Source organism: Gobio gobio, assembly GCF_949357685.1.
Source record: "Gobio gobio genome assembly, chromosome: 12".
NCBI classification, from domain to species: domain Eukaryota; kingdom Metazoa; phylum Chordata; class Actinopteri; order Cypriniformes; family Gobionidae; genus Gobio; species Gobio gobio.
The window spans coordinates 52,845,635-52,858,346 of record NC_137105.1 but is presented as its reverse complement, the minus strand read 5'-3'; the positions used below and the strand labels follow the sequence as shown (position 1 = coordinate 52,858,346).

The 12,712-nt window shown below is 43.0% G+C and overlaps 1 protein-coding gene across 1 annotated transcript in view; it reads left to right on the top strand.

The window, feature by feature from the left end:
- Positions 1–12,712, top strand: part of epb41l2 (erythrocyte membrane protein band 4.1 like 2) — an 85,680-nt gene that overhangs the window by 21,558 nt on the left and 51,410 nt on the right. Inside the window, 3 exon segments of the mRNA XM_079831289.1 lie at positions 3,905–4,069; positions 5,130–5,549; positions 8,843–9,025. Of these exon segments, the coding sequence (XP_079687415.1) occupies positions 3,920–4,069; positions 5,130–5,549; positions 8,843–9,025 (753 nt within the window). The 5' untranslated portion in view covers positions 3,905–3,919.

The window sequence follows — 12,712 nt, the reverse complement described above, 5'->3', positions numbered from 1 at the left end:
TTTTTTAATTTAATTTCTATGAAAAGATTTCCCACAAATTCTGTGTTGTGTATTTTCTGGTAATCAAATGAAGACATAAAACATTAATTCAATTTATCATTTAATTTAACAAACTGAGCTTTATACTGTTAACATTAAAACATGGAGGAAAAATTTGGATTATTACTTAAAGTTTTGATAATTTATTATTACATTAGTGTTAGTATTATTATTACACTGAGACGGATCTAAATTCTGCTGTACAACAGTGATATATTTGTCAAGTTAAACCGGACTGTTATTTTGAGTTTCTGTTCAGTTGGTGCCCTTAAAAGTGCCCAACCCTACTCCAGCATCAGTAGAGCTTCTCCTGTGGCATCATGGGATAGGAAAGGGTCCACTGAATCTCACTGGAAGTATATGGTCATCTTCGGCCTTACTCTGGTCTCTATCACCTCCTGTATGTAGTAGGGCAGGGCCTGTGTGTGATAGTTCTGTCCAATAGGATGAACACTGCACACCTCACCTCACCAGGTGTGTTCATTTATACCTGTTTCCCAGAGCTCACTCTCTGATGGTGTGTTTGCTCAGACGCTGCTCAGCTCTGATGTCTCCTGTGCTTATCATGGGCAATGTTTGCTTTAAAAGCTTTAAACACACACACACACACAGTGCATCCAGTGCTTTAAATGTCATTCATAAAGCCATCACACAATAGATGCAAATCCAGGACACCTGCCACACACACACACACACACACACACACACACACACACACATTGATAACCGTCAGTCAGAAAACACACATGAGGCTGTTTCACATGTTGTGTCTGTTGTGTCAAGATGATCTGCTCTGTTATTGCTCTCACAAATGTTGTGGCCAAACCCGTTGGCCTCGTGTGTGTGTGTGTGTGTGACAGACGGTGGTGTTGCGTTCCTCTGGATCCTGATTAGTTTTGACAGCTTGTGTTGATTGTTATCTGCAAGCATTGCAGTTTGGGGATTAGTGTGACACACACACACACACACACACACACACACACACTCCAGTCTGTGTCAGACTGAATGGATTTGAAACTCAACGTGTGTTTGTTTGTGATTTCTTGAGTTTAATGCAGAATTAAAGTGTGTTTCTGTCAAAGGAGCCCAAACTCTGGGTAGTGTTTGTCAAATGTTATGATGCTTTTACCCAGAGGGCCGTTTGCTCTGCTGCTCCTGCACATGTGTGTTTGAGGACATGCCCTACACGTGATGATGTCATGCATGCTTTCTCTTTCTCACAGCGTGTTTGCGCTTGTCGTTCATCAGTGGTTTTCCCCTGGCCGTGGGTCAGCTGGACGTCTCTCTGGTGTGTGTGTGTGTGTGTGTGTTGTAACAGCTGTGTGCTCTCTGAAACTCCCAGAGTTCCTCTAGCATGTTCGATTGGTCCTGATGAACATGGTGTGTGTGTGTGTGTGTGTGTGTGTGTGTGTGTGTGTGTGTGTGTGTGTGTGTGTGTGTGTGTGTGTGTGTGTGTGTGTGTGTGTGTGTGTGTGTGTGTGTGTGTGTGTGTGTGTGTGTGTGTGTGTGTGTGTGTGTGTGTGTGTGTGTGTGTGTGTGTGTGTGTGTGTGTGTGTGTGTGTGTGTTAGAGCTGCAACTAACGATTATTTTTTTCTGTCGACTAATCTAACGATTATTTTTTCGATTAGTCGACTAATCTAACGATTATTTTTCCAGATTAATCTTATTATTCTTTTTTACTGATTATTGTATTTCAAAGAGGGTAGTGAATTTATATATTATTTTAACATGAAATCAATGAATGATGACAATATTAATTGTATTTCAGGAAGGGTAGTGTACATAGTATGCCATTTTATAATGAAATATATGAACAAAAGAAGCTTTTTAAACATAATATATAATGATACTATTCATCATAAAATGTATACAGAGTAGGCCTAATTAGGAAAAGTTGTTTACTATAGTAGTTGAGTATGATTTACTTATTGATTTGTGTCAATAGTAAACGAAAATGCACTTGTATTTATCTGCAAAAGGTTCACATACAGGAGCTTTCAGCATAGTTTTAATGTATAACTAGTCGTCTATTTTGAAGATACATGTGCATAAACAACGACTAAAGCTGCCAGAAGTTTTAGCCCAAACTTCAAAGACATATTTAAATGATTAAAGCTAGAGGCATATCTTACCCCGGAAAATGTGACCGTCTGTTGCAATACACGCGCCACGGTTCAGCTGCGCGAGAGAACACTGGCAGCAGGGTTGCCAGGTTTGCACAACAAAACCCACCCATTCGTTACTCAAAACTAGCCCAAAACAAGCCCAATCGCGTTTCGGGGAGGTTCTCTGGTAAACATCGCGTTCGGGGGTTAAATATGTGTGTTTTTTTGCTTCAACCCGCGGACATGAGACACAGCCCGCGGCAACAGTGTAGAAGTAGCCCAATTCCGCGGAAAAAAAGCGGACTTGGCAACACTGACTGCAGTGTGAAAGCTCCCGCTCTCCACGCGCACAGCTTCTGCTCTGCCACCGCGCGCAATGTGAAACCGGCGTTACAGAGCGAACAAAGCACAGTTTTATTCGGCTTCTGTTTAAAGTACTCCCACACTTTTGAATGTCGCGGTCTGGCTTTATATGATAAATGATCATTTTCACTATGCCCGGGAGCAGAAGCTGCCATTATTCTAGATCTTCTGTTCTATACTAGAACGTAAATAATGTGCCGCCGACGCGTCGACGCATTTCACGCACGTCGACGTATTTTCGTAGTCGACGTCATCGACGACGTCGACGCGTCGTTGCAGCCCTAGTGTGTGTGTGTGTGTGTGTGTGTAGTAGATCTCAGAGTCAGGGTAGCGCCATAATACATTTTTGGCGTGAATGGAAACAAGGCTGTGAGGGATAGAAGTACAAAGTGTTCAGTGGGTTGTGCTGTTGTTCAGTATCTTTCCTAAAGCCTTCAGTAGTCAGAGCCCCATGAAACCGGTCCTGAAGAGCGTGATCAGATTGATGCTAATCTGCAGGCTGTGATTGAATTAAACTGTGTGTTTCAGAGTGAAGCGCAGCACTGTGTTCATTTACACACCGCTCATTATCTGGTGTTTTACACCAACTCCGTCTGCGTTTGAATCGCTTTAACGGGCATTTGGGAATGAAACGTGCTGACCGTCTCAAATGTGCAGTATAACTGATAACAGAGTTATCTGAACGCCCAATCACTGATGGACATCGGCTGTACACTCGTTATTGCAGTGCATTGTGGGATTGAATGAGTGCACTGGATAGCGTCCACTATGGTCTCCTCAAATAATGCCCTATTTAAAGGTATCAGGCGATTTCAGATTCAGCCACTGACTCATTTCACTCTTTCTGATGTCATCAAGCTCGCAGCTGATTGGTCTGTTAGTGACTGAGATGATTACCATGACATCCCTGTGTGTGTGTGTGTGTGTTTGCTCATGGTGGGGTTTGACAGCCTTTATTCTGATGCTCTGACAACATGAAAGAACGTTTTGATGCTTTTCAATCCTCATTCAGTGATTCTCTGTCTCACGGTATCGCTGTGCTGAAAGACGTCCCCCATTATGATGACGGATATCATATGAGTAAAGCAGATTTGAGTTTTTCATGACCAGTTTACACACTCGGTCTGCTCTCAGAAATAATACACATGTGAAGAAACTCTCCATTCCGATTGTTCACATGTTATGCGTGTGTTTTTATTGTCTTTAAATGTTATGTTATGTGTATGTGCTTTATATTGGCCTCTTTGCTCGAGCGCTGGTGTGAATGTGTTGCCGTTCATCAGTGTGTCGTCAGGAAGGAGGTGTGTGTGTGTGTGTTTCTGTCAGGATGTTGTGTCTCAGAAGAGGTGATTGCTCATGATATGACTCTGACTGACCCTCTGTCCTCTTGACCCAGTGTGTGCCGGCCGTGATGACGACAGAGGTGGGATCAGAGACCGATGTGAAGAAGGAGCCGGAGAAGGGCCCTGAAGTTCAACAGCAGACGGACCCTGTGCAGACAGACCAGCCCGAAAAGCCCAGCGACGCCCAGCCTGCCTCAGCTACTGCCGCCCCACCGGAGGTAAGAGTCCAGGTCATTCATACCCCTTTTCCACCAAGGCAGAGCTAGAGCTAGATCGCAGCCAGAGCCTAGTTTCAAATCGGTTCTTTGTGTTTCCACACCCAAGCTCCGAGCCAGGAGAAGTGGTTCTTAAGTAGCACCAGAACATTGCTGGGCTAGAACAGGGCTAGAAGTAAGAGCCGATTCCGTCAGGCGCTGGGGGCGGAGTCAACAAGACCAACACACACTTGAGATCCGCCATTGTTGAAATAGCAGCTAATGGAGCTAACAGCTGCTGCTCGTTTGTAATCTCCGTCTATACAAATTACGGCGATCTGCATGAATGCGTTGGATCCGCTGTGTTTTCGTTGTGTTTTGATGCTGATGTAGGATCGTAAAGCCATGTGAATCAATAGTAACGCAACGTTTGCATTGTTGATGGAAGGCTTGTTCCATCCCCGTATGACAACAAGTCCAGCGAGAGCACACGACTCCTTATGCTTTTGATTCACTCATGCGTTTTTCATCATACGTGGATCGGTCTGCGCAGCGCCGATGCATCTCGAACAAGCCTGGTGTGTGTGTTTCCCGCTGCCCAGGGTTGGCAGGTTTTCACAACAAAAACCGCCCAATTGCTACTCAAAACAAGCCCAATCGCGTTCCAGGGGGGCTTCCCCGGTAAAAATCACATTTGGGGGTAAAATATGTGTTTTTTTGGCATGGTTGCCTACTACAATTCGCATTCCCGGGGCTAAATATTACATAATTGGGGTCACTTCTACCCGCGGTCATGAAAAAAAGACGCGGCATAACCGCAGGCATGGCAACACTGCCGCTGCCTCGCTAGCGTTGCTGAGAGAGATGAGACGTATACAGTGGCGTAAGACATGGCTCTGTTGTGGCTCTCTCAGCATGTGGAAAAGCAAACGGTTCTTAGAAGCTCCTCAGTCGAACCAACTATGAACCTGGACTAGCTCTGGCTCTGGACTAGCTCTAGCACTGCCTTGGTGGAAAAGGGGTATCACTACATCAACACAGTGACTGAGTAAAGACTGCTAATACTGTGTCCTCCGTCCAGCAGGAGAGCCCGGAGCCCGAGAGCCGCCAGGACGCATCCACGTCTCCGGAGCCCAGCAGCCCTCCTGCTGCAGCCGGCCAGAAGAAGGACAAGGGCATCTCTCGCTTCCTGCCTCCATGGCTTAAACGACAGAAATCACAGAGCCTAGACAAAGCCGGAGAGAGCCCAGCGCAGCCCAAGAGCGAGAGCCTGAAGGAGGAGGAGGAGGAGGAGAAGAGCCTGAAGGAGGAGGAGGAGAAGAAGAAGAGCGAGCCGAAGGACGAGGCGGACGGAGGAGCGGCGGAGGCCCCCAGCACAGAGACAGCAGAGGAGGAGGTGAAGGAGGAGAAAGCAGAGGAAGAGGAGGAGCGCAGGCCAGAGGAAGTGCAGGTGGAGGAGAAGGAGAAAGAGGAGGAGAAGTCAGTCGGCAGTGCTGACACACAGGTGAGAGCTGCTGCTCACACACACACACACACACACACACACAGACCACTCTCTGAGTATAATGTGATGCCCAGTCATATTCTTTCGGTGCAGGTATTACGCATAATTTGAATCGTTCCCGCAGGTCTCATGCTTTAAAGTGTTATGAAACCCTCCTGTTTTACTCCAGTCGTTCACATCTCAAACAGCAGTGTAGAGAGAGGAGACCAATAACACTCATTACAGACACATGCATATTAAATATGACCATGGGCAGAGGAAAAAACTTCAGGGTTCGTTGATACATTTTAAAATATAACCCTATATAAAATCAAACGAGGGAGAAACGCGGTAGAACATTTAAATTAAGAGCAAACGACACGTCAGTTTAACACACAATCATGTGTATCAGAATAACCCATCGTGTCTTCATGATCAGTACGGCTGGATCATGTCCTTATTTGCACACATTTCATTTAAGAGACGTGATTAAATGTCCATGTTTAGAGCACTAGAGCATTTATTCATTATTAATAGGGATGCATATGTATAAATTATGGGTGAAAATTACTTCATTTTTATTGCTCTGATAAATGAATTATAAGAAATCTGATAACTAGATCCGATAAAAAGTGTGTGTGCTGGTAAATCAGTCAATCAGTCTGATCCGAGGGTGCGGAAGCTTTCCAGAGAAAAGGCTAAAGCCATAAACAGAAAAGTTATGGATTTCATTGATGACCAATGCATTTGATTTATTATGTATTTGAAACACACTTAAAGATACCTTCCTTATTCCTCATATTTATTCTGTTAAACTATATCATTTCAGAGAAATCTCAACTATGCTCTTTTGTTGAAGATGCACCTTATTTTTGTTGAGGATAAAAAAAATTATTTTTATTTGCATAAATGAAATGTCAATGCTTTTATTTGAAAAACATGTGACTTAAAGTCTATATACGTTCCTCATCCTCATGCACTAAAGGAAAATAGATGCAGTTTTTATGCATGAAATACTTGAATATAAATTTGTTGTCAATGAGTTAAGTGCAGATAAACCATATAGTTCTGTCATAGTTCTGTTAAACCCTTTCTGTTACTCAAGTATTGTGCGCCTTACACAAAAAATAAAAGCATTTGAAGAGTCACGACTGAAATCTGCCATTATATAGGCCAGAGCTACTAAAATATCAGTTTCATCAGTGCCTCTTAGATTTTCTATTCTCCTGGGTGCACAAACTGCAGATTATATGGAAATTATAATAACCAATAAGTTCATATTTTTATATCCGAATTGGCCATGAGAAGGACTTAATTATCGGTTATAATTTTTCATATCGTGCATCCCTAATTATTAACATTTATTCCCTTTAGCATAGAGGGTGTATGAGTAAATTATGCAACCATCGGGCCAGTGTTGCATCGTCACTAAAGTTTATCATTTGCATGTCTTGTCAATGTAAACATTCAAGGCCATTAAAACTGTTCAGTACTCGCGCTCTGAGAGAGGGTTTCTCCGCACACACACACATCTCACGGACAGCTCGAGTCACACAACAGAGTTATTTTCTGTGGATTATAGCGCTTTAATGGTCAAAAACACACAATTATACACACAGTTGAGAGAGAACGCATGTGTAACGTGTAATTATAACAGATCTGGATTCTGTGCACTGGCTCTTAAAGCCACAGTGCGTGATAAAACAGCCACAGAGGGCTTTAGTATTAAGGAATCAGGATTAATAGCCTATGGATTTCATGCATACAGGACTAAATGACTATCCAGTGTTCAGGAGGGCTGGGAATCGAGAGACTTTCCATCGAGGGGAATCGACTCCTCTTTAAGAGCTCTTTTCAGTTCAACAGAGTTTAGCATTAATTTGTCTCTCGCTCCCTAATAATGATTGGAAGTCCGTTTAATTTCTGCAAAAGGTTCTTTCGGACAGTTGAAATGAACCAGTTAAAAATAAAGCAATTCAGCGGTTCATTTGCGTCACGTAATGACGTTTCATAGTTTTATGCCGGAATGCTCAAACACATTCAATAAAGCCATAGGCTGTGAATGCATATCGCTGATTATTAGCCTACCTTTCATTCACTTAGGTTAATGGTGATTATTGTCATTGTTTCCTACGTTTTGCACCCAAAAACATAATTTTAGCTTAAATCGTGAAAAGGTTATGTTGTCCATAAAGGTGACGTAGGTTTTGAGAGCTGCTTGGTCTACAATAACAGATGGAGATGTGAGGGTCATATTTTTATTTTAAATAAAATGTGTTTTTTTCTTTCTTTAATCCAATGATAATACCGAAAGATGCACCTAGAGCACCGATTAATGGCAGAGAACCTCGCGCATCTGATTGACAAATAAACTGCACAGTCTTATATCATTGTTTTTGTTAATATTGTGGTTATTTTGCCTCGTACATTCTGTGCAAAAGCACTTAAACATAATTTATCTTAACTGTACACATGAATTTTAGACATGTCATTTAGTTTTAACCATGCAATAAATGCACATCCGTGAATAATGTGCTATCATGTTTATTTATTAAATCGCATTTACTGCTGGGCTATGGGCCATTTCAGGAGCATCCATAATTACTGTTTAAAATCAATCCGAGTTATTAAAAATGTATCTTCATTTTACAAATAAAGTTTCAGAGAAGGATGCTTTCTACATCCCTGGGTCTAGGTTCCCCCATCAATATTGTAAAAAAACAACAAACAAGAATCGAAAACAACCATGAGGAAACGACTCCAATTGATTCCGAAACCAGGAGTTGGAATCGATTCCAAAAATGTCAGAATCGACCAGCCCTAGTGTTCAGCTGATCTACAGTGGCCTCACACCTGAAAGCGTGTCACCTTTGACCCCAGTCATGTGACCTGATCCTCTCTGGATTCACACAGATCTATCACGAGAAGCGTTTGTAAACCTGTGGTCACAGGCACTTAAAGGTCTTCCTGCCAAAATAACAGCTTGAGGGTTTACCAACTCCAGCATCATGACAACACCGGCGTTTATAACACTGATGCACACGTCATCTGTGCGTCTTCCTCATGCTCTGATGTCATTTCCTGCTGCAGCTTCCAGTGGTTCGCTGAAGATCACCTCCTGTGATCCAGATCTAATTCAGATCAGATGCGGACGCTTCCTTACGGCACGCGCTTCTGCCAAGAAGCATCAGTCATCTGTCCATGTTCACTCAGCATCCGCCCGCTGACATCATCCAGCAGCGATCCGCTCGGCTGGAAAACATGAGCGCGTGTGTGTGTGTGTTAACTCTCTCTGTGTGTGTGTGTGTGTGCAGCCTGTGAGGGAGGAGAAAGAGGCCGAAGCGGAGGCGAAGGAGAGCGAGGAGAAGAAAGAGGAAGAGCAAGTGATCCAGCAGGAGACGAGTGTGCTATCGCCACTCAAACTCAACAAGAAGATGAAGATGGTGGTGTGTCACGTGACCTTACTGGACGGCAGCCAGTTCTCCTGCGAGGTGGAGGTAAGACCCGTCCGTTCCTCGTGTGTGTGTGTGTGTGTGTGTGTGTGTGTGTGTGTGTGTGTGTGGACGCTCTCGCTCGTCACTGCTGACTGTAGGTGAGGGGTCGGCTCTAATCCTGTCTCTGTGTTTCACTCATATTTATTTTATGATAATTCATGATGACAATAATCCTGCTGTGTGTATGGAGATGAGTGTGTTGCTTGGATTTGTGTCTATATATACTCTGATAATCTAACATACACACGTCATCTCCCCTCATGAGCTCCATGGCAACACAACTCATTATAACTGTGTGTGTGTGTGTGCGCACTAGTCTGAGCGGCATGCGTCCCCCAGCCCCATACACATGTTTATTATAGATATATGGACAACCCTTCAATGGAGGAACTACTCATTCTAATAATATAATATAAATCACAGGTATATATAATATTTATAATATATATTAATAATATAGTTGTGTGTGTGTGTGTGTGTCTGTCAGTCACTGTGCTGACAGGAGCATTTAAATGCATGGTGATGACCTCTGACCCTGCAGTGATTTGGTGAGTGTGTGTGAAGTGTTCAGAGGACAGATAATTGGGGGCCTGTCAACCCCTCAGTGTGAAACCACCAATGCCTGCTGTTAGTGAAATATATTATATTATTATATTATATTAATTTATATTACTATATTTTAAATGAAATGTTATACAATATTTGTAAATCTGGAATCTGAGGGTGCATTAAAATCTAAATATTGAGAAAATCTTGTCCAAATGAAGTCCTCAGCAATGCATATTACTACTAATAATACATTTATGATATATTTACGGTAGGACACTTACTAAATATCTTCATGGAACATGATCTTAATATCCTAATGATTTCTGGCATAAAAGAAAAATGTATAATTCTGACTCATTTAATGTGTTGTTGGCTATTGGCACAGATACACCCGTGAGATCAGGACTGGAGTTGACATTTATATTAAATGTAGGGGTGCTCCGATTGATCGGCAACCTCGATCGGTCGATAATCGCTTTGGGATGATTGATCGGCGATCTCTAAAAAGGCCGATCTCATGAACCGATCGCATGCTGACGACACATAAAACCCGCACCTGCCGTGAGAGCTGGGGCTGTCTCATTCTCTTTCCAGCCCGGGTAAAATAATTATAATGCTGAAGGTGAGGTACAATTCATATTTCTATATTAAATAACTTGCGTCTCACAGAAAGTTTTCAAATGACTGCGTAAGTTCACAAACAGCGCGAGTGAATCACCGCGTGCGCGCGCTCTCTCTCAATTTCAAAATGCTCAAATGGCTTCATATCATCGCATCTGCACTAAAATCAAGCTGCACAGTTGACAGGATTTGCCACTGTTGACAAGATTTGCCACTTGCACAATCGAGGCAGTGTCGCATCGTCACTAAAGTTTATCATTTGCATTTATTTTTAAGTCTTGCCAGTGTTCAAACCGTGGTCAAACAGTGCTCTCCAGACCGTGAGCGCGCGCCCACACACACACACACAGACCATCTCACAAAAAGCTTGCGAGAACAAATTGCGGTGAAATGGTCAGATACACACATGTATGTACTAAATTACCGTCTTGACGAGTATGCACGTAAACCCCGTCGTGACTCGTGAGTGAACGTTTGTGCAACTGCATGTAACTGAATCCGTGTTCACTCTTAAAGTGACAGCTGTCGAATAAACTGCTGCTGTCTCGGAGTTTCTCTGTCTTGTGTTGTTTGATGAACCTTTATGACACTCACTGCTCTTGAATGACTAACTTTTGTAACCTTAAGTGTAAGGATTAATCTAATTTAATTTATTCAGGGAAGACCAATATAAATTTACATTTGATTTCTTATTAAATGTCTTTAGTATTTCTTATCTCAATACTAATGTTAGACCTACCTGAAAATTGTCTTTAAAAACAAAAATGCACTGCATGATCAAATATTTAGGTGAGATAATTATATACATTTATTATATACATTTATTTGGGAAAGATGGCCTACAGTAGCCTTAAGTTATCTCATTTTCTAAAATAAACACTTGGTGGTTCTTCAAGATCTTGACTCTAGCCTATTTCTACAGTTTTTTTCTCAATACAGTTAATTTAGAGTTAGTTTCATTTCTACAAATGGTGCAAACTCTGCAAGATTATAGATAAAAGATTCCCATTCCCCTGCCATTCTGTGATCGGCAATCGGCAGATCATGATCTTGGTGATCGGTAATCGTGATCGGCCCCAAAAATGCTGATCGGAGCATCTCTAATTAGATGCATTGTTAGAGACATCCGTGCCTTGTGATTTTGAAAATCTGGAATCGGAGGGTGCAAAATAATCTAAATATTGAGTAAATCTCCTTTAAAGTTGTCCAGATGAAGCCCCTGAAGGATGTTGGAGACCTCTGTGCGGGTCAGGTGTGCTCGCCGTGGCTTGAGTCGGTCTGATGCCCCTATCATGAGTGTATTGGCTGAGAGCAGGGCAGGTGAGTGCTGGGATAGGATGGTCTGGGGTCTCATTACTGGCCGCTCTGAGCGTTGAACAGGCTCTGCTTTGTCCCAGCACCGGAAAGTGCTGAGGCATCACTAAGCGCTATTGTCCGTGTGTATTGATGCACGAGACGGTGGCATGTTTGCTCAGAGATGAGCGCGACTCTCTCCGGGCCGCATAAGCCGCAGCTCCACACAAAGCATTCCAGACCTGCCGCTTTATTGGGGCGGTGGAGACAAAGAGGAGGCTCATGACTGCCCATCCTCATGGATGCTTCCATCTCTACTGCCTTCCACAGAGCCTTTGTGCTTCTGTCCTCACGGCAGGATTGATGGATACTCAGGAGAGAGTGTGATGATGTACACAAACACTCAGCCAATCACAGCGCTCTGACCTATATAGCAGCTTTATGTGTTTAATGCTGTAAGTGCAGAGATCCAGCCGTGTGTTTGTTTGGAAGCAGAATCCGGATGTGAGGAAACCTCGTGAGATTGAGCTGCTCCTGGACTCTGGTCGAGGGACACACGAGGCCACAGCGGAGGGTGTGTTTGACGATAATGCTTCCGGACGTTCATTCACAAAGACTCTCTGTGATTTAAACCCTCTTCAAACATCCCATCAGCGATACGCTGCGACTTCACAATTAAATTATTCATCTTGTTGTTCAGTCTGCATTTGGAGATCCTTCTTTTGTCCTCATTCATGTTCTTCCTTCTTTCATCATGTTCTTTTCTTTTGGGCTTTCTCTCTCTCTCTCTCTGATCTCTTTTGAACAGATTTAGTCTTTCTCTGTCGTCTGATTGATAGTTTAGCAAGCCTTTTAGTATTACTGTAGAAACCTCCGCCGTCTTTATGCTGTGCACTCTTATAAAAACAAACATGAGGATTGGGTGTGTGACGAGATCTCGCTAGATTAAAGTGACGAGGTGAAGAGCTGTCTTGTGTCATGACGGAGTGTGAGGGGGAAGTTAGGATTGAATATGCCACTGGTACATTTACATTACGCCTCCACTGTCGTTTTGCTTTTTATAGAAATGAAAACATTTTATTTCAGATGGATAACAGTCGCTTCAATTCCAACACGAGCTGTCCGACTGTAGTGCAGTGACACTGATGACATGACGAGATGACTGACATCTGTTAATCACAGAGCACACACCATCACGAAAGTAAACCCGAGCGCTCATTCAAGCGG